At 40.9% G+C, this 23493-nt stretch overlaps 2 protein-coding genes across 2 annotated transcripts in view; one reads left to right on the top strand and one right to left on the bottom strand.

Annotated features, from left to right (window-relative positions):
* gatad2b (GATA zinc finger domain containing 2B) overlaps positions 1 to 4992 on the bottom strand; it is a 45689-nt gene extending 40697 nt beyond the window's left edge. Inside the window, exon 1 of the mRNA XM_033636863.2 lies at positions 4867 to 4992. The gene's annotated coding sequence lies outside the window, so the exon portion shown is untranslated. The remainder of the gene's footprint in view (positions 1 to 4866) is intronic.
* A 9861-nt stretch (positions 4993 to 14853) lies between these two features.
* On the top strand, positions 14854 to 22342 carry gnrhr1 (gonadotropin releasing hormone receptor 1). The gene is made up of 4 exons (XM_033636549.1): positions 14854 to 15122; positions 18591 to 19131; positions 20517 to 20718; positions 21594 to 22342. The coding sequence occupies exons 2-4, from the start codon at positions 18592 to 18594 to the stop codon at positions 22007 to 22009; spliced, it is 1158 nt and encodes a 385-aa protein (XP_033492440.1). The 5' UTR covers positions 14854 to 15122; position 18591; the 3' UTR covers positions 22010 to 22342.
* The last annotated feature ends 1151 nt before the right edge of the window (positions 22343 to 23493 follow it).

Here is a 23493-nt window from a genome sequence, read left to right as displayed (position 1 = left end):
TCGGAAGATGTTTTGATATGCATTTAAAAGATGCTTTATTTCTTCTCTGCAGTGAACACAAAATGTGGCCCTTTTTACAGTTGTTATAATGGAGCTTATCCAGACACTTTCTGCTGACTACTTCAGCTTTTGAAAAGCATGCGCAGGTGATTCACACTTCCCTAAACAAACACCACCAAAGAAGTTCAAATATACATGTAACCTGTCTTAAAGGGGAAGGCATGTTTTCCTTTCGTATCAAGCAGCAAAAATCGAACATCCTGTGATTCAGCTATTGCGCATGCCCACACCGTAATGTCGATGCTGAAACAATATATTGTGCAGCCCTAGAATTACATTTTTTAAAACCAAAACCCGACCCGAAGCAAACATCAAGCACCCCCGGTCAGGTAATCTGCATGTGAAAATGAGTCCAACCTGACCTGGCCAGGTCACCCTTGGGTTCCTATTAGCCTCAGGCTGAGTTAAAGAACTTCACAAGGAACCTTCACTGACGTCAACTGATGTGATCTGTACAGGAAACTGAGTGCAATGATAAAAGGAGTTGTGATACTGTATGAAGGAGGGGGAAACACATTGTGAAATGATGCTACCTTACCAGAAGTTAGAGCCAAATGTGTTCAGCTGATGAGAGGGTCTGGTCTCAAATGTATTTCAGAATGTAAATCTTCCTGATTGTTAACTCTATAAATGATTTAGGACTGCTCGAAAGATATGACTCAGTTTCAAAAAAGAAACGATTTTTTGGAAATGATGAAGAATCAATAAGTTCTGTTCCAATATCCATGCACACTCAACATGAATGAGTTCAGAATCAAAGTTCATGCCATTCAGATTGCTCCACACCACTGGCTTCATTATTTTAAAATAGTTTTTGTTTTGTTAATGGTTTTGATTCTATTTTATGAGGATACAGATGGTATTTTGCAAATTAAATTAATTCGATATTCATGCACATTTCAATTGTAAAGACCTCTTTCATTCAGTGTGCATTTTTTATTTGTCACCATTTACTTTTAACAAACAATCAACAAAAATTCATACACCAAACCAGCCAGTGAGATCTTGGCTCCATAAAGCTTGAAATTTTCTGCTTGGCAAGATTCAGGTTCTGCTTTTGGAACACTTTACTCTTCTTTTTTGGGTGGTAGCCACCTAAACAATGTCCAATTCCATGGTCAACATTGGAGAAATTTAAGAGTTCCGACTGCCTGAGACAAACTAGGTTGCGCAACATGTCATGTGACCTTGACATGTCCAAAAATGTTTTCTAAATGTTCTGAATGCCTGCAGTCATAGCCTCCACCTGGCTGCATCCTGCTGCCTCCCCGATCTCTCTCCAACAACTGTGTCTTTTGTGTGTCTGTAGTCACAACACCATGAATTGTACAAACAGGATAGCAACACACCTTCCAGACAGTCCCTCCGTGTAGCCATTCATAGTGTCACACTCGGTTGTTTACATGAAAAGTGACAGAAATAGTTGTGTGAAGAATGAAAAAAAGGAGCAGTTTAAACCTTGCCTACTATCACACATCCACGCAGCTGGCCAATCACTGAAAGCGTGCACGATTGTCAGATTCTGACCTTGGAAAGGACTTACCAGATGCTGTTTGATGATTTGACAAGCAATTGGTTTTAAGCATACTGACATGATGTCCACTCTGACCACTTTTTTGTAATATGCAAAATAGATGCATGTTTGCTCCCACCATTATTTTCAATTGTAAAATTCAATACAAAGATTTGCTTCATGCTTCATACACCTCTGTACAGTGTATATGGCCGAGTCCAATAGACGTCCCCATCACAAACTATTTCCTGTTAAGAACACATAGGCTTTATCTCTGGTCTTCCCAGTGTACTGGCTACATGGATAGTTTGGGAACCATGTACACTGTCAATCATTCAAAACATTCCGCTACTTTTCTCTGTGTGATTAAGTGTTTTCCATCCGGTTGGTAGGAGAATCCAAAAAGGCTAACATCCTTCATGAATTGAGGTAAATTGGGACTGTGTTTAGCAACAGTAAAATTATATAAAAACATCCGCTTACGAAGTCTCACACAATTTGTGCAGTATAATCCAAGTCTCATTTTTACAGCCGTATGCTCAGAATCTCCTAAACACATGAATGCTCACAAAAACTTTACTATTTTAAACACTTCCACAAAGAAGTAGTGCACCCCCACGTGTGCTCGAGCACTCTACCTGACCTCGCATGAGACAGTTTGTACTGACATGCTTTAAATCATAATGTTACAGCAAAATTGCACGTGTATAGGAAGTACTGGGTATACAACTGGATAAATGAGACTTGGATCATACCACACAAGTTGTGTTCGAGATTGTAAATGTATGTTTTAGTAAACGTCTGCTTTTGTTAAACGCGGTCCCAAATTACTTCAGTGCACAAAGATGTTTTGCCTTTTTGGATTCTCAGTTTACTGTGAAGGCATGCCAGAGAAACAAAGTTTTCGTCACCAATTCAAGGTAACAAGCAGTGAGTAACTGATATTTAAATTGTCATTTTATAGGTGAAGTATTCCTTTAAGGATATTTTTTTTCTCTGAACTCTAGCTGCCATTGTTGTTTGTGTAGGCATAAACATTTAATGTTCGACAGAAAAGTTTTCTGCCACTTCAAGTCCTTCCACATCCAACAGTCTGGAGTTTTCAGTCCAACCAAAATTACAACAGCTCATTTCACTAAACACATTTTTTTTTAATAGTATAGAATGCCAATAATATTTTTGACGTTGTTAAGAAACAGTCTCAAGTAGACTACCTATTTTGTCTATCATTAACAAGTTTACATTTAAACTGCAAAGCATATATCTTTAATCATAATTCTTTAATAACCACATTAAAGGATTCCTTCCTAACATTTGCTTATGTTATGTGTCCTCTAAAAAGATCATATAAGCTAATTTATCATGATCCCAATTATCAATGTCTGTATCTGCCTCAAAAATCCATTAATGGTCCAGGTATATCAGTAAGTACTGTGGTTTCATAGCCTAACTGGGACACAGTGTTGGGGTTACAAAACAGCCAGATTAATGCATCAGTAGTTTTCTTTTTACTCTTTAATGAAAAGCCTTCCTAATTACTGCCCAGGTACATATGTTACAAACTACATTATCTGCAGTGTTTCAGTGAGGACCAGCTAAATAATTAAAACATTAAACTCTAAATGCACTAAGTTCCTCAAAAATGGCACAATAATACTCAGGGGGTACTGTAGAAACCTGTCATAACAGTATAGCACTCTTCATCTGTATGCTACTGGGGCTGCCATGGGACTCAGAGTTGGAAATAGGAAGAGGAAGGACTCCATCATTGAGAATACTACAGTTCATTCACACTCTTCAACAGCAGGGACCTTTCATTCATACAGACCCACTATCACTATGTGAGTGGAGGGCTGAGTGTATCAAGGTCTGCCAACTTTTATCTCAGAACTAAAGGCTGTGGGGCTACTTTACTTGCACGCTTAGATGAAGATTTGTGAAGTGAGCACCATGTCCTAAATTCAAAGTGCCTTGATGATTTACCCTATTGTGGAAAAGGTGCAATACAAATAGCCCAGAGAGGAGACGACACTAGAAACAAACAGCTGGTTGAAAGTGATACACTGCTGAGGATAGTGAAAGGGGTGCAGGTTTCATGGCAAGAAAACATGAAGCAGTGACAACCACTTTCCTGCTGTCTGTCATCTTTTCACTTCAACAGACAGTTTTCCTGGGACATAAAGTTTTTTTTGTTACCCAAACTGGTGTGAAAGACAAAACTTGACTGTGACTTAAAACAACCCATTTCTGCAAATGTCTTTTTGTCGTGGAGGAATGTAACATTAACAACACCTTGGCTCCTCACCTCATTTCATCACCCTCCATCTCAAAGACTGTACATATTCAAATTTGGACAATGCAATCACAAAGGCAGTGATGGCAGTCATGTGTGGATTCATCTGCATGTGACTCATGTAAATCTTGAGGAGCAGTGCAGCAACAGGGGAGAGACCAATTCTGGTCAACAGACACAAAATGAGGTCCTGTATACTGCAGAATAATAGGCAGCACACATTAAATATTGATTCCCGTTTGGTCTCTAACGTCATCTAGACATCTACCTCTGTTAATCCGCCGCTCAGGAAACAACCAGCCGCTCGGCCTGAATAAAGCCTTGCCCTTACAGTAAAATGTTGGTTATGCTGTCAGGCGCCAGGCAGCCATTTAGGTGCATATGGAGCCAGTTGAGTCTCTACGTAAATGGCTGATGCATTTCGAATTTTTCTACCTAATTGCTGAGAGCCATCAGCGACCCCGGCCTCCTCCTAGCGCGTTTTAATCCGCCACTTCACACAGCTTTGCTTGAATATAACCGATCTAACATCTCATCTAATCCCGGTGCTCTTTAAATGAGCGTTAACAAGTATTTGGAGGACCCTGGCTCTTTCTCCAGTCTGAGTTAACCCCTAGAGACTCTGGATCAAACAATGAAACGGGATTGGAGGCATTCCGCACAGCGTTTCTATCACAATGTAATCACAATATCTCCGCTAACAGCTCGGTTATTGTCAAAACACAAACAGCCGGGCAGGATTTAGATGTCCGATGATGTTTCTGCTGCGACTCCAGACCTTTAAATGCAAATTAACAGTTCGAGGCGACGGCTACTGGTCGCCAACATGTCAGCCCGCATCAATAAATAGCAAAGCAAAGCCGCTCTATTGTCTATCAGCATATCCACCGGTAGGAAAACGACACAACAACTAGCCGTCCTGCCGCGACATGAATCCCGCCGCTGCCATTTCAAAACATCTCCCGCCGGAGCCAGGCCTCGCTCACATCCTCGGACTCACCTGTGTCTCCTTTTCGCCTCAGTGTGTACCGTCTCCGGGTTCACGGTCCGGTCCTGACGCGCTGCAGCGGCTCCTCACCACCAGTCCCCGGCACCGGCAGGCAGCACTGAGCCGCTGATTGGGCCTCGGCAGACGCTCACCCCCTCGGTGCAGCCAGACAGAGCGCTCATTGGCCAGGCCGTCACTCCGTGTAGCCCAGACAGACCGCTGAGTGGCTGTTCGTTTCCCCAGCAGAACCAGACAGACAGCTGATTGGCTCCCCGTCGGTTATCACTGGAAGCACACGGGCAGCTGATTTGTCGTTTATTTCCGCGGCGGAGACAGAGAGAGATCTGATTGGCTGGTAGTAGTGTTGTTGTCTGTGTCTGGATGGAGAGCCATGTTAACTCCAATGGGGCTAAAGAAACAATGTGTTCGTTTACATTCATTAAAGTAACCGGGTCATAAATGGCTTCCTGCATTAATTCTTTAACATAGGGTAGGTTAATCCGCTGTCCTTGACTGGAGCCAGGGATCAGGATAAACCTGGTTGTTACATTTGTACCGGAGAGTCCCGATTTCGTGTTACACCGGGTTACCAGCGGGTTTCTGTGCACGCATGTGCATGACAAAGACCCAAGACATGGCAAACATAGCTGTGACAGCAGTGCGGATGGCTGATAAGAAACGTCATTACTCCTATCAGAGCGGGTGCACTCCTGAGCAGCCCTCCACTGTCTGCTCCCTGTGCGCCGTCAGTCCAAATGCTCTGACAAAGAAAACTCTTCAGCCTGCAGCGTCATTGCACTTCAAATGTGCCACGATTCAAAAACATTGCCAGGGACATGAGAGGAATGTGATACTAATCGGCTGTGCATAACTCTTTACTGTAACAGCGATATTGCAGTGCGTTATCCTGCTTTAACCTATGTAAGCATAGACAGTCTGGTGGATGTAAACAACTTGTAAACGAATCAGTTCAACCTTCTCATTAAAAGACACTGATACGAATAATTGGTCGAGATGTCTAAATGCTAAAAACTGAATTGTCAAGCTGAGATATGTTTTTACACAGACACGTGAGGAGACAATAGAGAGCATCCCTATACGATGTCCTGACCTACTTTGCATATTGACAGTAAAATTATTTATCACCTGTGCCCACTTGATATTTTCCATTCCCTATTTTGTTTGCAACACCCACTGATTGTCAGCTATAGGTGATCCCATTGCTTTCCGATTTCACTCCTGGCATGCAGCACAGACTGTGGGTTACTGGTACAGTATTATAACATTTCTGTGCATGCCATGTGGCTCCACTATCTGGTAAACCACAGTGTAACATACAGGTAGGATATCGTCATTTGGAGACACAGTCAGGCCATGCAATAATACACATTATAATAACCTGGGTCTCGGGCAGCAGACAATGAATGAAGTTAAAATGTTGGTGGTAGCAGCTGTTCATGTTGACTACCAATGGGCCCTCTAGTGGCTTCACAGGTTTTAACTTCACTTCCAGTCAAGGTCTACAGTATGAATTCTGTTGTTATTGTTCATGTATTTATTTAGTTTTAATGTTCAGTTTATGTAATTGATCTGTTTTAATTGTTGAACAAATTAAGTTGTGGTAAACATGTGTTGCTTTTGTGACTTATGTTGGAAGCACTCTCTCAAGGCTATTGCAGTTTTTTTTAACATAATAATCCACTCAGTATGCTGCATTTCCTGAGAATCCTATATATTGTCCAACTTCAATTAATAGCCCAGGCTATTATTTGCTCAAATCACAGAACTCAACAAGCTTATATTTGGGGCAGATGTGTATGTGGGACTTTTCACACAAAACTGTTGCAGAGAAATTGTTTATTTAAACCAATATGAATATTACTTGTATAAAAATTAGGCTTCAGATGATTTATCAATTATGAGTCATTCATTTCAACTCGCTCCAAAAGACAGAGAGAGGGTGAGTTATGGCCCCTGAGGATTACAGCACCTGGCATACCAAAACAACACCACTTTACCCTGTTAAAACAATACTCACAACTTGTTTTAATTTCTATGAAAAACACTTTTGATCCTCTTGATCTGCAGACCCGTACATACCTAAGGAATATAAATATTATATAGGGTAATCCAGGAATGGACACATTATTAAGGTCGCTAACAACCCAGTTTTATACTTCCGAAGAACTTCTACATAAAGAACTGCTTGCCGGCCAGACCAGATGTCTAATTGAGACAGGCGATTTACAGTATTATAATTGAAAAATATAATGAAAAGACAAAATTATATCGAACAGTTGCAACAGTTTGCACAGACTGGCATCCAAATTTGAAAGACTGTAGCTTGTTCCCTTGCAGACCTCCTCATGTAACTCCACACAGTGGACCAGAATACTGGACCATTAGTTGCACCTAATGGCTTTATAAATAGTTAATAAATCATTTACTAATGCTGTTTAGGTCAGTTATAAGCTATTAATGAGAACGTTGGGATTGCCAGGATATTAAAAATTCTCTCTGGCAGATGTTAAGATTACTCCAACAGGACACTTGCTGCTCCAGTGGAATTTTACCTCTGACCAAATATCCATTTATAAACAACTTAATAACATTTACAGCTGCAGACTTGATGGATTGTAACCCTTTATTAACAGGTTAGCCGACAGAAATGGCTGAGCCCCTGAAAAAGTCCAGTGACTGGGCCTTCCCTAAATTTGCTTTTCTTATGTACACACATAGATGTAAACTGAGAGAGACTTTCTCAGTCTCTAAGAGGGCACTACACTTCTTTCTCACAGGTGGTACTGGGCTTGGTGGCTCCTTTATTGATACTGGTTACCTCTTGGCTAGTAACATTAGCTGTAACGTTTGTCTGTTGTTTGCCTCTTCAGCCTGGCTGGGAGCAGCTTTCTGAGCTGACTGAAAAAAGTTGGTCATTTCATCACTATTGGAGTTATAGCCCTTTCCATCTCCCATTTTTTCCACTTGCTTTTCCACAGATTGACCTGTATGTCCTGGTATAGCAAGGAAATTCACTCTAGCAAGTAATTAGTTTACTTATACCATTTTCAGGAGAGAGCATTGTCATGATGAATAAGGTTATATCTTACGAAAGCAAATGATAAATTCTGTAGAGTGCTTATTTTTATTGTTGTTTGAATAAGTAGCGGTGAATATTTTTATTTTAAAGTGCTGACCTCAACAGGCCCCCCACCCAGGGGCTGCACCCCAGGGAGCTTTCTCCTTTTCCCTGTTTATGAGCAGCCCTGTTTATTAATGGCTTTATTAACATGCATGTAACATCAGAGTTAGGCTTCCCTTATAAAGGCCAGACAGCTATTTTTCCGCTTGAAGCTTTTTGTTTTGCTTTCAAACCATTGTCAGGAGCGAGAAAGCTAAAAGTTGAAGAGGGCCTACCTAACCCTTAGGATCCTGGTCAACTTTATTGCAGCACAACACAGAGCATCCTAATATAGGGCATTAGAGTATGGTATAGTAACTTTAACACTGCTGAAAGCCTGCAGCCGTAAAACTGCACTTTGCCTCCATGCGTCTAAACGTCTATACATCCAAGCCCAGAAACAACTTTAAATAAAGACTATAACTGAACTCAGAGCCACAAACTGCTCTCTCTGTATAGCTTTTATGTCCAGTGTATTTATAGTGTACATGATTTTTTTCTCTTGAAAGTATTTTGCACTATTATTATTCTGTATGTGTATATGTATAGTATGTTTATTGTGTAAACAACAGTGTATCCTATAATTATACGGCCTATAGACTTTTTATGTCTTTAATGACTTCCACTATCTTGGAATGATGGGACTATTTTTTTTGTGTGTGTGTGGTCCATTCATCCATAACAGTGTATTCATCCGCTCAGCACGAATGCAGCATCTCTGGCTATGGTGTAACCTCACTGTAAGGACAGGACTCCAGGGAGCTGTGCACAGTCGCTGTACCCGATGTTGTGCAACTACAAATAGTTCCAGTACATAATTCCCCCTTAAAACCACAAACCTTTATTTTCCCTTGACATTTCTGTTTGTGTACAGAATACTGAAACCAAACAAGAAACATGTCAATAGCGAACTTTAGAGGTGTTGGTTGGTATGTCTTTTTTACTTTGGATGAAGCCAGGCTGGCTGTTTCCCCTTGGTTTCAGTGTGTATGCTAAGCTAGGCTAACCTGACTCCAGCCCTGTATTGCTGTTGCATAACCTCTGATACAACTTTGCCTCGCTATTCTAATTTTGGGTACAGTTGCTTCTGTTTTTTTGCAAATTAATTGCACCGCATACTCAGTCCTGGTGCGTGCTTCAGACTCTTAATGGCTTTATCTCGCATCACTGGGGGCATGCAACGTATTTGTTTACTTATCCTGACCTCAACAAGATGGCGGCATGGTCACATGGTTGTTCCGCAGCCGCTTCTGACAACATACAGCAGTGATCCAGATCAGGAGCAGGACCACACCTTACATTCCCAGTGTCACACCAGTCCATTTCACCATAAAGCACAAGCCTCCTCCCCTTCTCTTGCCAGAGTCCTCTGCTCTGTTAGAGCAGCAAAAAGACTCACCTGATTGAATGGCACTGTCCAGGACTCAGCCAAGTTTCAGTGAAACAAAGGGTATTACAGTGATATCCTGTTGTAAACTGATGCAGCATGGATGTCGCCCAGTTTATTATCCGACGCCTGTACAATGGCCAGTAGGATGATAGTTCAGCTGGTGCCCATCTTCTCCATCTCTTCTTCAATGTTTACTGATATTTACATTTGAAAATCTCCACCTGGCTAGCAGAAGTAGGCAGGAGGAGAATTTACACACTGGTAAGTTGATTTTCTCATTCTGAAAAGCTGGGAGATCAACATGAACACAAGTAGACCTATACTCTTAATGGGAAAGCTACCTCTTTATCCCTGCATTTAGGAAGACAATGGCTATGGAGATTAATGAGTGTTTGTATCTGTTTGTTTTGACTGAGGTAAATCTAAAACAGGCGACAGAGGGTAAGGATTAAAACTCCTGATGAAGAGGGTGGGTGCCATCAGACAGGATGCAATTTTCCATCCTTACCTGACTTTATACAGAATGGACAGGCTACTCTGTGGGATGTGTAAAAAATGTGTTACTTCTGTTTACTATTTTAGCCAGTGCACTCTTGGATTTGATATGTAGATACAGCCATGCCAACTGTTGAGGAAAATTGTTACAATTGATTCAGCGTAGGATATATCGATAAGAGTCATCAGGGACATGTAAGCATAAACTTGGCAAGTTTCCATAAGCAGAAAAGTTGTAGTTGACCTTTCCTACAAGCAATTAAGCATTCAAAAGTGAGCTTGTTATCAGAGATTGAACCAAGATGCTACCTCTTGACCCTCAATAATGGTGCTCTGAGTGAGGGGAGGGATGTCATTGGAAGTTAATGCATGTCTTCTGTCGATGACACACTGAGTTGAAGGATCATGTTTTTGTACCATCCTACAAAATAATCAACCACAGGGCCATGACTTGGTTCATTATCGTAGAGGAAACTAACTATAACTGAGTCGTCTGCAAACTTCAGGATATATTGGTTCTAAAACTGGCTCCGACAGTCGTCTGTATGCAGAATACAAAGGAGTGGGGAGAGGATACACTCCTGGAGCGAACCTGTAGATGAAGAGAGCTCCCCTGACAGTCACAAATTTACCCTCACCCTCCAGGTTCTGTTCAAGATGAAGTCAAGGATCCAACCAGCAGAAACTAGAGTCAACACTGAAGTAGTTGGAATGTTTATCCACTAACAGGAGGGGTTGAATAGTGTTGAAAGCTGAGGAGAAATCAGCAAATAACTCAGTGTGAGTTTCACTGCCTGCTAGGTGTTTGAATAAAAGGTCAAACATGGAGGCGCCTCCTGTACAGATGTCTGGCATTGTATGAAAACTGAAATTAATCAAGAAGGTGCTGGGTTTTGTCCAGAAGGTCATGTCTTATCTTTTTCAAAGGACTTCATGACCTGGGAGGTCAAGGCCATTGGCATATAATCATTCAGGACCTTTGGGTGATTGTTCTTAGCTTCTATGCTGAGTACTAACAATTGAAAGTGTTGATACAATGGGAAAATAATTGCATGTATGCTCAGAATACAGAAGGAATTTTTTATACAAAGATGGACACCACTGATGGAGATCATGGGGGACATACCCTGAAGTGATACCCTGAAGTTGTCTGATGACTTCTTTAAAGTAAGATAAAATAAAGAGGACATTTTATTTTATAGATAATATGTACATTCTTCTATTATTTTGGACTGAATATGTATGTTTATGGAAGATGAACTTATACATAACCCATGTTCATTTTGAATCTTAATATGTTTATTTTTTTATGTTGTTTTTTTCAGTGTTATAGCGAAATTGTCGACCTATGTTGATTTTTTTTAGCACTTAAAAGTATTAACTACAGTATGTTCATCAAATGTAGTGAGCGGGATGAGTTAGAGATGATATACCTTAGTTGTTCAGATTAATTTAGGAAGTTATGAACATCACATCTGAGGTAAAATTCATTGATCTCCTGACCCAATAAATCATCAGATTTAATGACACTCTTCTACTTTTCTACTGCAGACCAGCCATAGTTTTCTTGACATCCAAGTTTGTCTTCTAGTTTGTCTTTGTACATTTCAATTCTTTTTGCAGAATGGTTGCCTAGCTTAACTGCTTGTTTCTCTTTGTTTAACAGAAATGACTTATGGAGCTAGATCTTACTGTGCCTCACGGTTTTATCTGGGTTTTCTATATCCTCACAAAACAACACACCCAAGAGCAAACGCCATCCATAAGTTAATCAGTATTGCTACCGGAGTCAACCAACCTGTCCTGGTCAGTACAGTGGCACAACATGCACCCCTGCAGAGTTAATGAGGAATCGACAGTCCGGTTATTAACCACTTTTGTGAGCACTTTCCCCTCAGCTGAGCTGTGATGATGTGCACCCAAGTTGTGTTTGTAAGAGGCTATTCAAAAATCTTAAGGAGTCCTCTTGACTTACCTGCAGCCAGCTCAAAAACACACAAGAATCTTTTGGTAACAGCATTTATAAAGCCCACGTTTATAATGTAACAGCATAAAAAGTGTGCCTATTCATACTTCATTTTGATATGTGTATAATGCATTTCAGGAGTTGCTGTAAGCCGCCATAATGCTTTATGATGTCACATTAAAACAGGCCAAAGTATAATTAAGCAAGGCAAGGAAGCTGTATTTGTATAACATATTTCATACGCAAGGGCAATTCAAAGTGCTTTACAGAGCAATAGAATATAAAACATAATAATGGTTACAGCTTTACAATAAAAGAGTAAAGAGAAAAGATATAAAAGGTAAAATTGATTACTGTATTAATTGTATTATTTGCTATTCTAAATTTTACAATTAAAAAATCACCATTAAAAATAGCAAAGATGCAGATAAAAGGTGCAAAGATTAAAAAATAAGATTAACATGTATAACATCATCTGGGAGGTTATTCCAGGTTTGTGCCACATAACAAAACCCTGCATCACCATGTTCTGTTTTAACTCTTGGAACAGTTAATCGGCCAGCCTCAGACGTCCTCAGGGTCCTAGAAGGTTTATGTGTCACAAGCATGTCAGACGTATATTTGGGCGCTGAGCCACAGGCGATTTATACACAATTAGGCTGAATTATCAACCAGGTAAAGCGGGCTCCAGACTGTTGGGCTCCAGGTTCATTATGTGGACATTGTTTTGAGGTGATGTATTTGGAAATATGGGAGTATTTACGACTAAAGCAGGCTATGACAAAGACCTCAAGCTTTGTCCTGCTGTATACGTTGTGTCCTCATGACAGGCGCTTTGTCAAAAAATAATAGGGGTAATAGGGGCCCAGCAGCAAGTTTTTGCAGCAGGGGCCTTAACGCAGATTGATCCAGTCATGAGTGTAATTATGTCTGACTCATTCTGCGAAAGAGTTTAAAAGGTGTTATTAACGTCATGCTGGTGGTGGTGGTGATGATAGTGAGTGAGGTCTTTGGATGGCATAGTGCCTTAATGGGAGCTCATTGTCTGGATGTGCCTGTTCATCTGTTTTGATATTCAACAAACAATATTTGACCTGCAAAAATAAAGTCCTCAAAAACTCTGAATAGACAGCATTTGTATGAATATCAAAGAACTCATATTGGCCTGCCCTCAGTATTGATGTGTAGCACACATAAGGCTGAATCAGAGATAGGACCATCACTGACGCTGAACCCACAGACATTACTGAGGTGACTCATAAATGACATCAGAAAATACAAGAAATTGGAATGTACGTGAAAAGAGGCTCTCGTATCTGTCCTCTGTATCTGTATCTGCATCACACTCTCTACTGCTGAATACATTCATCGACATGTGTTGTCACATCTCAACCTTTAAAAGCTGTCAATCAGAAACACAGAGCCCCATCACTTTTGAAGATAAATGTAATCAGGTTAACCATATTTCAAATACTGCACCAACCTGTTTTCAGTCTGCATCATATAAAACACATTAAATGGAATTCATATACTGTAAACTGGTTGCCACTTTAAAAGTCTGAACATGTCAGTGGGTTGTGATACTTTTTATCTAGCACTTGGAGCGCTACTTTATCTTGAATAAGATATTTTACATAGGAAATTCACAGTGTCATCTGCTATATCCCCTGCACACAATGCAGATATTTGTTGGCCGAGCATGCATGCTCCTTTACACCGAGAAGCAGGGCCGTAATCACTTATTTAATACTGGGGGGACAGAGGGACCATTTTCGATCTACACCTTCTGCAACTAATCCTCGAGGGGTGTCTGGGGCAAAATGCCTTCAGGATAAATGTTCAGAAACATAGCAGCTAAAGTGACTATTTTATAGCATTTTAAAACAAAATCTTAGATGTGGGGTTCCCAAAGTTTTGATGACTGAACGCCATTTGAGGGAGCCAGAAGAAGTATCAGATATTGGATTTTTTGCCGATGTTTGATATGCCTGTAACAAAACAGTTGAGGAATAACCAATACCAGTATCAGTAGCCTATGTCCACTTTTTTCTCTGAGTAAGTCCCTTCTGTAGTGGGATCAACATCAGACTGTGCATACATACTCTTATCATGATAGCCCATCAGCTGATGGAGACATGAAATGCAATACTTTACAATGCATGTAATATTCGTTAATTGCGCAAATTAAGAAAAAGCATGTTGGCCGATTCCAATACTTCATTTTAAAGTCGATATTGGCCAATACCGATGACGAGCCGATATTATCATGCATACACAATGACTTTCTTTTTTAATTACTATACTATGATATATTACTGACCTTATTTATGATAGTCTAACACTATAACAGTCGACAGTGATATACCCTACAGAACACTCATATTACAATCTAGCTTTCCACTTTTTAATACATTTGAAAGCAATGACATTAAGAGAGACAGTGTTTGGCATTGATTGTACCTGTCCACAGCAGTCGAGCAACAGCTTTGCTTGGCGTATGACAACACCACTTGGACAAACCACACGCAGAACTGCAGTACACTGAAATACTCGAACCAATAGTATTAATAATGGCAATTTGCTAAGTTTATTTATGATTATTTAGCCTTTATTTGCTTGCAATTATTTCGGACAGCAATACGTGGTTGCCTGTCGTGGTAATGTTTTTGAAATATATGGGGTAATATTTTTGCAATATACTGCAAAGGACAGGTCAATGAAAGTAGGCAGGTACAGAATGTTACAGCTGCAGACAGCCACATGTGTAAACATTTTAAAACTGTAAACATGATCCTGGCAGAGCCCATCATCTCCACACCTCTGCATAAAGAGCACATAATATACTGGAAATTCCCCAGGATGCCTCTCTGTCACAAAGGTGGCTACCGCTGCAACACCTCGCACGTCACCAACCCTAATTAACCAATCGGCGTTGATTCTTGTGGCTCCTCGTTCATGCGGTACAGATATTCTCTGTAGAAGGCAGTATATGTGTGTCTAAGTGTGTGAATGTGTGTGTGTGTGTGTGTGCATGCGGGCTGATGGAGGGAGCAGATGGAACCGATGCAAAAAAACATCACACTGCTCCGGTTGAATTTTCGTTGATTTATCAGATGGTAAAAAGTGTGCGTCTGGAGGACAGGGAGCAGGGAAAGTGATGCTTCAGCACGTTGGACAGCTCCGCTCTGCTCCTCTCTTCATCTGACCACCAGTGGACTCACCAGATTCTCCTCCAGGTAGAAATACGTCTGCTGATTGTGTTTTTGAAGCTTAAAGTACTAAAGTGTGCTTACAGATATGGTTTAATGTGTTTGAGTCAGTACCAGTGGGTGCAGGTCGGTGGGGGACGAGGGCGCGTCCCCCCGCCCTCACCCCCAGTATCGGAGTAATGCAGTCAAACATATGCAGCTGAGAATATGGAAAAAGTTAAATAAAGAGGAGAATACATTCACTCAGATTGTTATTCTTAAAAGACCAGAGGAGTTGTGTTTGATTTTATTGTGTGGAAATGAATTAAATGATACCTGTGCGTTTGAGTCATACGTTGCCTATACTGAGTTCTTTGGTGCAACAACACATGTAGACGTGCAGTGGTCCGCCAGCAGAGGGCGCTCCTGCACCGCCTTCTACTGATGAGGACCAGTGGTATGCGCATGTGGTGGCTAATTACAAATGACACTTTACATCACCTCTGATCACCTTACAAAGCATGCTGTCGTGTCATTTTCTGTCGCAGTTTTTTTTTGAAGCACTCATCAGCTTCTAACTTCCATCAGAGACTCTCTTTTTTTGTTTACAAGATTAAAAATGTGCCTGGGGGCCCCTCATGTGTGTCCCTTTGGAAAAATTTGATGTCACCTGCTATTTTTACACTTTTATAGTCTTAGTTATGTGAAGGAACTACTGTATTACAAATATATTAGACACTTACCAACACATATTTGCAGATTTTAAGTGTTATAGACTTGTTGTGAGATTAGAATGAGTTGTATGAACTATTATAGATTTTAAAACTAAAGCATCACTTCTTGAACTATGATTCCTTTTGTTAAAAAATAAGCCATGATGATTTTAATGAATAAATGTGAAGACTTTTCATAGATCCCCTGGTAGAGTACCACTGACCCCCAGGAGTCCCTGGACCCCACTTTGAGAATCACTTGCCTACAATATAACATAAAAACCTCAGATTTGGGGAGGGTTAAACATTGGTATTGATGTCAAAAGCACATCAGTTGGATCTATAGAAAGCTAAGTTTGGCTCTCCTATTAAAGAGGGGTAAAGATATAAGAGGACAGTCTCTTTATTTCGTGGTGTGTGTGGCTTTGGCCTCCACCAACTCCTGAGTGAAATATCCATCTCTTTAGTTGTTGCATTCTCCACGGTGTTCACCAGCTAATGCTCTATCTGCCTGCTGTCTGCTGCTGAGCAATTAGTGTACAGGGGGTCTATTAGAGCTTTTTCTCCAACAACAGCTGCCTGCCACGTCTAAACATGACACTATGAGATGAGGGCGAACCAAACTAGTTGCGGATGTGCTGCAGATACAGAAAGTACAAGAAAATAATGCCAATATCTTCACCAATTTTACATGTGCAGCAATAAGAAAAACAATGCGTGGTTTTCTGCTTTTGCAGTGTGCTCCTGTATTTGGTTGTATTTTGTTTTCTGCATTTGGTTTTCATCACCATATTATCATGTCATCATGGTCATGATTGGCAAGTCAGAGAAACAACTCAGCAATATATTTGACAGTACTGTACGCAGGAAGGCCAAACATATAACTGCCGATGCCTCACATCCATTACACTCAGAGTATGAGCTGCTCCCGTCTGGGCATCAATTTAGGGTCCCAAGAACCAGTCGAAACATATATAGGAAGTCATTTATTTCCTATGCCGTACAGGCAATGAACAAAGAATGACTGCATCAGGGAACACTACTATTTTTATAAGATGTGCTCTCTTTTACTATTTATGTAACTTATTGCTCTTACTTGCCCATGTGCACTATTGTACCATACATATTGTAAAAATGCATGTTTTGCATCTGTCTATCTAGTTTGTCAGTTTACTGAGAGGTTCCTCAAATTTTTCTTGTTTTTATCGCAACTAGGTAGGAAATGCAGCTGTCTCAAGATCCTGATGCTGGTTGCTGCTGCAGCATATTAGTCATGGACGGCTTTGTTTTGATGACATATTGTCGTTCTAAAACAGCTTCTGACTACTTTTATCTTCTGCTGATTTGCAACAGCAATACCTGAAGCTCTGTATTGTGAAATTCCTCTTTTTAGGCTCTGCTAACATTGTTGTGAATGAAACTTGCCCCCCACACACAGAGCAGAACAGGAGTCCTTGTATGCCAGTTCTTAGGAGCAGGATGACGCCAATGACAACATCTCATGAACACGCTCCTCTCCATGAATAGGATTCATCAAGCTGACAGTGTGTCCAGTTAAGAAAGTTTAGTGAATCTGACTTGGAGTTTTGGATAATAATACAGATATTTTTCTTTAAAGTTTAAGTTAAACCCACTGACTCAGACGTACTTTTATCTTAGCTGTATCCATCAGCTCACTTGATTGTTTGTATGAACCAAAAATTACCATTTACTTAGTGGTGTTTTATTCAACATGTTATTAATGATGTGCCATGTTTCAAATGTCCACCTTGTTTGTCCTAAGAATCAGCAGTACTGTCAGTACTTTCTCTGCCAAGTGGTTGTTTTTATCTCTTAACCTCCACAGGTTTAGTGGGTAAGTTGCTGCTCTGTGAGATTCTGTTTCAACAAAATAAGAAAACACATCAACATCATGTAAAATCAACAAAATCTGATATCCTTTGATCAGCTCTGACTTCAGCCCTCTGTAGAAATTCAAACTACAAGCTGTTGTATTAAAAGATTTAACAAGGCTATAGCATGACCAGCAAACTCAAGAGCAAAAACAGTACCCAATCCAGGAATTAAAATCAATATCAACTTCCATGAGTGAGTGAGGAGTGCTGGGAGTTTGCAGCACAACCTGCTACCCTGGCATTTAGTTTTTCTAATTAGTAAGCAAGCTGTTGTCTTCACTGTCCTTTCACTAGAAGAAAACATTGACATTTGCAGATTTCTTCAAACCACAAATATGCTGCATTTGTTTGTTTTATACCTAGCATATCAACGTTTCTACTGACGTAGTACATGAGCTGAGTTTATCATTGGAAAGTGGAGCCAATGGTTTAGATGGTGTGAGTCCCGAGGCAAGACACCTGCCAAGCTGCAGACCACTGCAGTCCTCTGTTTGAGATCAATAAACAACAAAACCGGTTGTTTTTCAGTGACTTGTCGTGTTTCAACTGAGGACAGTGCCACAAAAAGTGATTATTTTCTCTGATGGTTTCTCCAGCCATGATTGTGCAACCAAACTGTGATTTTTATGCCTTAACATCATCTTTTCCAGCCATAACTGAGTGGTCTTTGTGCCTAAACCTAACCACACATTAACCACAGTGCCGATGAGATTTAAGAATGACATACAAATGTAACAAATTTGTAGTTTGCAGACACTTGCAGGAGCTTTGTCCCACTGAGACTGCTTGCATGTTTTGTGTTAGCAGGTCATGTCATAATACTGACAAAAATGTCAAAACAAAGAAGTTGAAGAGATTTTGTTTGGTCATGGTCCATGTCAAATGATTGTTTTCTCTCTTTGCCACAGGATGACAGAAAACGTGTCTCTGTGGGTTTCCACACCTGCAGACCCTTTACAGACAGGCCTTGTCTTCTCCCTGCTGAACTCATCTGCTCCACCCTCCCCTCCACCCTGGAAGGTTCCGTCCTTCACTGTGGCTGCTCGTTGTCGTGTAGCAGCCACCCTGGTGCTCTTTGTCTTTTCTGCTGGGAGTAACCTGTCAGTCCTGATCAGCGTGTGCTGGGGACGGGGCTATCGGCTGGCAGCACATCTCCGCCCGCTGATCGCCAGTTTGGCATCAGCTGATTTGGTGATGACTTTTGTGGTCATGCCACTGGATGCCATTTGGAATATTACAGTACAGTGGTATGCTGGGGATGTTATGTGTAAGCTGCTGTGTTTCCTCAAGCTCTTTGCCATGCACTCAGCAGCATTCATACTGGTGGTGGTAAGTCTGGACCGCTATCGGGCCATCCTCCATCCTCTGGATTCTCTCGATGCTGGACTCAGGAACAGACGCATGCTGCTGGTGGCCTGGGCTCTGAGTGTGCTGCTGGCATCTCCACAGGTACAGTGGGTTCTGGGTTACACATTGATCTTTAAGGCTGTTATTATTGTAGGCATATATGATTAACACCAGATTGGACTTATAGTTCCACTATCATTAGATTTTAGATGTGGTAATGATCAAACAGCACCGCAGCTTAGACTTTTTTCACCTGTGAATCATGTTTTGAGGTTGGCTAACAGTTGGGAAATGACAGGCCAGCAGGGGCAGAAAAGTAAAAGAGAGAGTGCATTCCCGGCAACTAATCCACAACCACGCCAAACTGATAATTGATGTGCCTGTGGACACATTATTGACCTACCTGTGTTAGCTGGACATTCTTTACCATTCTGCATGCGTACTGCTGTTTAGCATGACAGTGACATGACACTATCCCAACATGTAATTGGTCAGAGGATGATTATTTTACACCTTGGACAGGTCCAACTTGACAGACACACTTCCATCTAAGCACATATTCAGAGGTTTCACTTATACTGCATGGTGCGGCATTGCTCTATTCATCTCGCTTGGAAACGTTCTTTTGTGGTTTTCCATAGGCAAAAGTTGTGGATTATACCTGGTGCCTGTTTCCAAGCAAGCTGAGCGAACACTAGAATATAAAGTTAAAACTCTGCAGACCACTAATTAGACAAAGTGAACTGTCATTGGCAAGGTTGGCAGCAGAATGGCTCATTGATCTGTTGGAGACAATGGAGCTTTATGGCACAGAGGAATAGGCTTTGACACACACGCACGCACACACACAGTATACTTGTTAGCAGGATACATTTACTGGTTGGTCTGGAATTAGTTGACAGTGACAAACACATCAAATTTAACTCTAAATCATATATTTATAGTTTATTAGCAAACACTTTGTTATAATTGGAGTGATCAGTAAAACTCGTATTCACACTGCTGCTGTATAGACGCTTAATTGAAGTAGATGTAGCCCTCTTGTTAATTTGTCTAAGTGTGTTCCATCTCTGACATTGCTGTTATCAACCCTGTGTTCACCCATAGCACTGCCACTAACAACCATTCAATGAACAGTGCTCCAGTTCAAGTGTAAATCTCTTGTAAATCCATACCTCCACTAGAAAGTTACTAACCAACTTAGTTAAGCTCCAGAATCATGTCGAACATCACCTTTTAAAACTGGCTCTAGAACAGGTAAGAACCTGTTGGTTGCAGTGTTTTGTTTCTGACGTGGTATAATTGGTACACTTGAAGGGACCCACACTACACAGAGTCAAAGAACCCCCCTGCATTGTGTGGATCTTTGTGTATTTTGTATAAACAAATATATTACATAGTTTGTTTAATAAAACAAACTGCATTTGTGTTTTTCAGTGACTGCATGAAATTAATTTCTCATCTCTTTGCGATCTCTTCATCCTCAGCTTTTCATCTTTCGGGCCATTAAAGCTGATGGAGTGGACTTCATTCAGTGTGCAACCCATGGCAGTTTCCAGTTTCGCTGGCAGGAAACGGCATACAACATGTTTCACTTTGTGACACTGTATGTCTTCCCCCTTCTTGTCATGACTTTCTGCTACACCCGCATCCTCACCAAGATCAATGGGCAAATGCACAAGAGAAAAGGTGTGTGACTCTCAAAAGACATTCGGAGGTCTAACTAGGGAAGTAACGAGTTACATGTTGTCTCATCGATATAACAAACTTTATTTTTATGTACTTTTATTTCAAGTATAGGTACATTGCAATAGTCACTTTTAAAAGTCCTGATAAACTGTGTGACAAAGATAAATCAGCAGCTGCAGCAGTGAAGAAGCTGCAGGTGCGTTTGTGATCGCTGGAGGGCAGAGTTCCATATTCAGAGAGGTCACACTGCACTCAGCCGACACACTGGAAGTGTTATAAATGTTTATGGTCAATGGTGGAGTGTCAGGAGGGCCAGTGTTCTGACCAATAGAGCTAATGCTCAGAATGACCTACCAACATGAGGTGCACATTTCCTGTGTGTTTGAGAGGCAAAAAAAATATTCCAGAGGAGACGTGCATATTTTTACCCACATTTACAGAGGTAGTAGCATATTTTGATGGATGCTTCCAATGTGACAGAATAAGCTACTCTACTATAAACTACATTTACAGAAGTAGCAGTCCATTCTGATCTATTGCTGCCAAGCGGCAACCTCCTGGGCTAATAAATGAAGCCAACGCTGAAGTGAAAAAAACAACATGCTAATTATTTGCTACTTTAATGCACCACCCAGCAAGCATTCAACTTTAAGTAATATGTTCGCTTTTGGCTGCAGCCAGTGTGGGATTTATGTTGTTTGTACATCTCTGTGTTGGCACTTGAAACAAATTTAGGACAATCGGAGACGGGTTGAAATAAACCGAAATTTCCCTTTAAGGTGGGGGTAATCTATTCTCTTACATTTATGAAATGTAAGAGAATGAAATGTATGCCTTCCCATTTTTCAGTTTTTGCCCATGTTGTGTTTCTGCAGATGGTGAGCACTGCCTGAGACGCAGTGGAACAGACATGATACCCAAAGCCCGGATTAAGACTCTCAAGATGACCATTGTGATTGTTAGCTCCTTCGTCATCTGTTGGACACCCTACTACCTCCTGGGGATCTGGTACTGGTTCCAACCAGCCATTATCAAGCACACACCTGAGTATGTCCACCACATACTCTTTATCTTTGGCAACCTGAACTCTTGCTGTGACCCGGTCATCTACAGCTTCTACACACCATCTTTCCGGGCAGACCTTGCTGATGTTGTGGCGTGCTGCCGCGGTCGCCGAATCAACAATGCCTCACCTCGCTCTGTGGATCGTCTGTCTGCTCGCAGCGGTGGAGCTGCTGTGGAGATGGAGTCTGATCTGAGCTCAAACCAGCACAGTGGGAACCCTGTTTAAACAGTGGTGATCTGACTCTCAGGAAAAAAGCATTGTTACAAAATACCCAGCGTCCTTAATGCAGGTGTTAGCTGTTAGATGCTCATGCATGAGAACATTATGGGAAGGTGAACAATGTTGGCTTTTCTTACCTTTTAGAAAAACTGTGAAACTGTGATTCATGAGCACGAAATAACCTGTTGTTATGTATGCAGTTTACTAATATATGTGCAATTTATATGTAATGATATACTGAATTTGTGTACCAACATTATTATTCTATAAGTGCAAACAGGTGTGATGTAAAGTATCAATCTTATATACTATATGCTCAATAAAAGTGTAATATCCTTATTAGTTGTGACAGAATTTAAGTCTTGTGTGTTACAATGGAGCTCCGAATAATTTGGAATATTTTGAAATTTTGATGCGGAGAGCAATATTCTCAGATTATTTGTGTGTTTTATGTAAATCATTTCTGAGTTTTTCTCTTTTTTTATGCAGAAATATGTAATCCCCAACGCTGACATTGTACAAAAAATATACTTTCCAAGAAGTTAATTGCCTTTTTTTAAATGTCACCCGTATATTGAAGCAGGCTTGCTTGCAGTGCTTATCTAAACATATAGGCTGTGTTATTGATTGTAGTGTTTGCCATGCTGCAAAGCTGTTGTATTTCTTCACCCTCAAGAGTGTCTGACCTTGGATTGGAAAAGAAGGAAAGGAAAGTCAACTGAGACTGCCATCCTTGCTGTCAAAGAGGAAATCCACACTGCTGGAGAGCTCCCTCATCTCCATTGTCATCCTGCTGGCCTTTCAACAGCATTATGACACACTGAACCACTAGATCCTCCTCTAAATCCTCCAAGAACCAAGCGTCTTAAGCCCCGTTTCCACCAAACACTTTTCATATGGCACCTTGTGGATGGTACCAATGGAACCATTCCGTACTGTCCCCATTTTTGGTACCCCTTTTGCTGGGGTACCTAGCATAAAGATCTTGTACTAAAAGGTGGAGCTGTGAACAGTGCAGTCTGTCTGATTGATCAGCAGAGGACGTTCACTCTGCACAGGGCGGAAGTGTGGCTGGTTTTGAGGCTCATGTAACCACAGTTAATACTGTGGAGAGTTTGCAATATATTAACAAACTGTAATTGTCAACTCATGCATTGAGTAACATTTCAAGTTAATGTTCCACCTTAAAAGTTAAGTTATTTTTTCTCTGACTCCAGCTGCTACAAGAGGCAGCAAAATATCCTTTCATTTTATAGTTGCAGTTTACTAATAAAACTCTTCTCAGTATGAACAGTGGTTGCATAAGCCTCAAAACCAGACACAACTCAGCCCTGAGCAGAGTGACCATCCTCTATTGACCCATCAATGGACTGCAGTGTTCACAGCACAGTGTAGGCTCCCTTTTAATGGAAGTGAGCCTAACCCTAACCCTAAAGTGCCACACTTACAGGGTAACTTGGAGAGAATCTTTGTCTGATCCTTGTTGCTTT

Source organism: Epinephelus lanceolatus, chromosome 16 (genome assembly GCF_041903045.1).
Source record: "Epinephelus lanceolatus isolate andai-2023 chromosome 16, ASM4190304v1, whole genome shotgun sequence".
NCBI lineage: Eukaryota > Metazoa > Chordata > Actinopteri > Perciformes > Serranidae > Epinephelus > Epinephelus lanceolatus.
This window is presented reverse-complemented; position numbering and strand designations above follow the sequence as displayed.

Bases quoted from the DNA above. Each gene is read 5' to 3' on its own strand.
- gnrhr1 (XM_033636549.1), top strand. From the start codon at position 18,592: ATGACAGAAAACGTGTCTCTGTGGGTTTCCACACCTGCAGACCCTTTA. The intron at 19,132-20,516 runs GTACAGTGGGTT...CTTCATCCTCAG, and splicing joins TGCTGCTGGCATCTCCACAG to CTTTTCATCTTTCGGGCCAT. The intron at 20,719-21,593 runs GTGTGTGACTCT...GTGTTTCTGCAG, and splicing joins GCAAATGCACAAGAGAAAAG to ATGGTGAGCACTGCCTGAGA.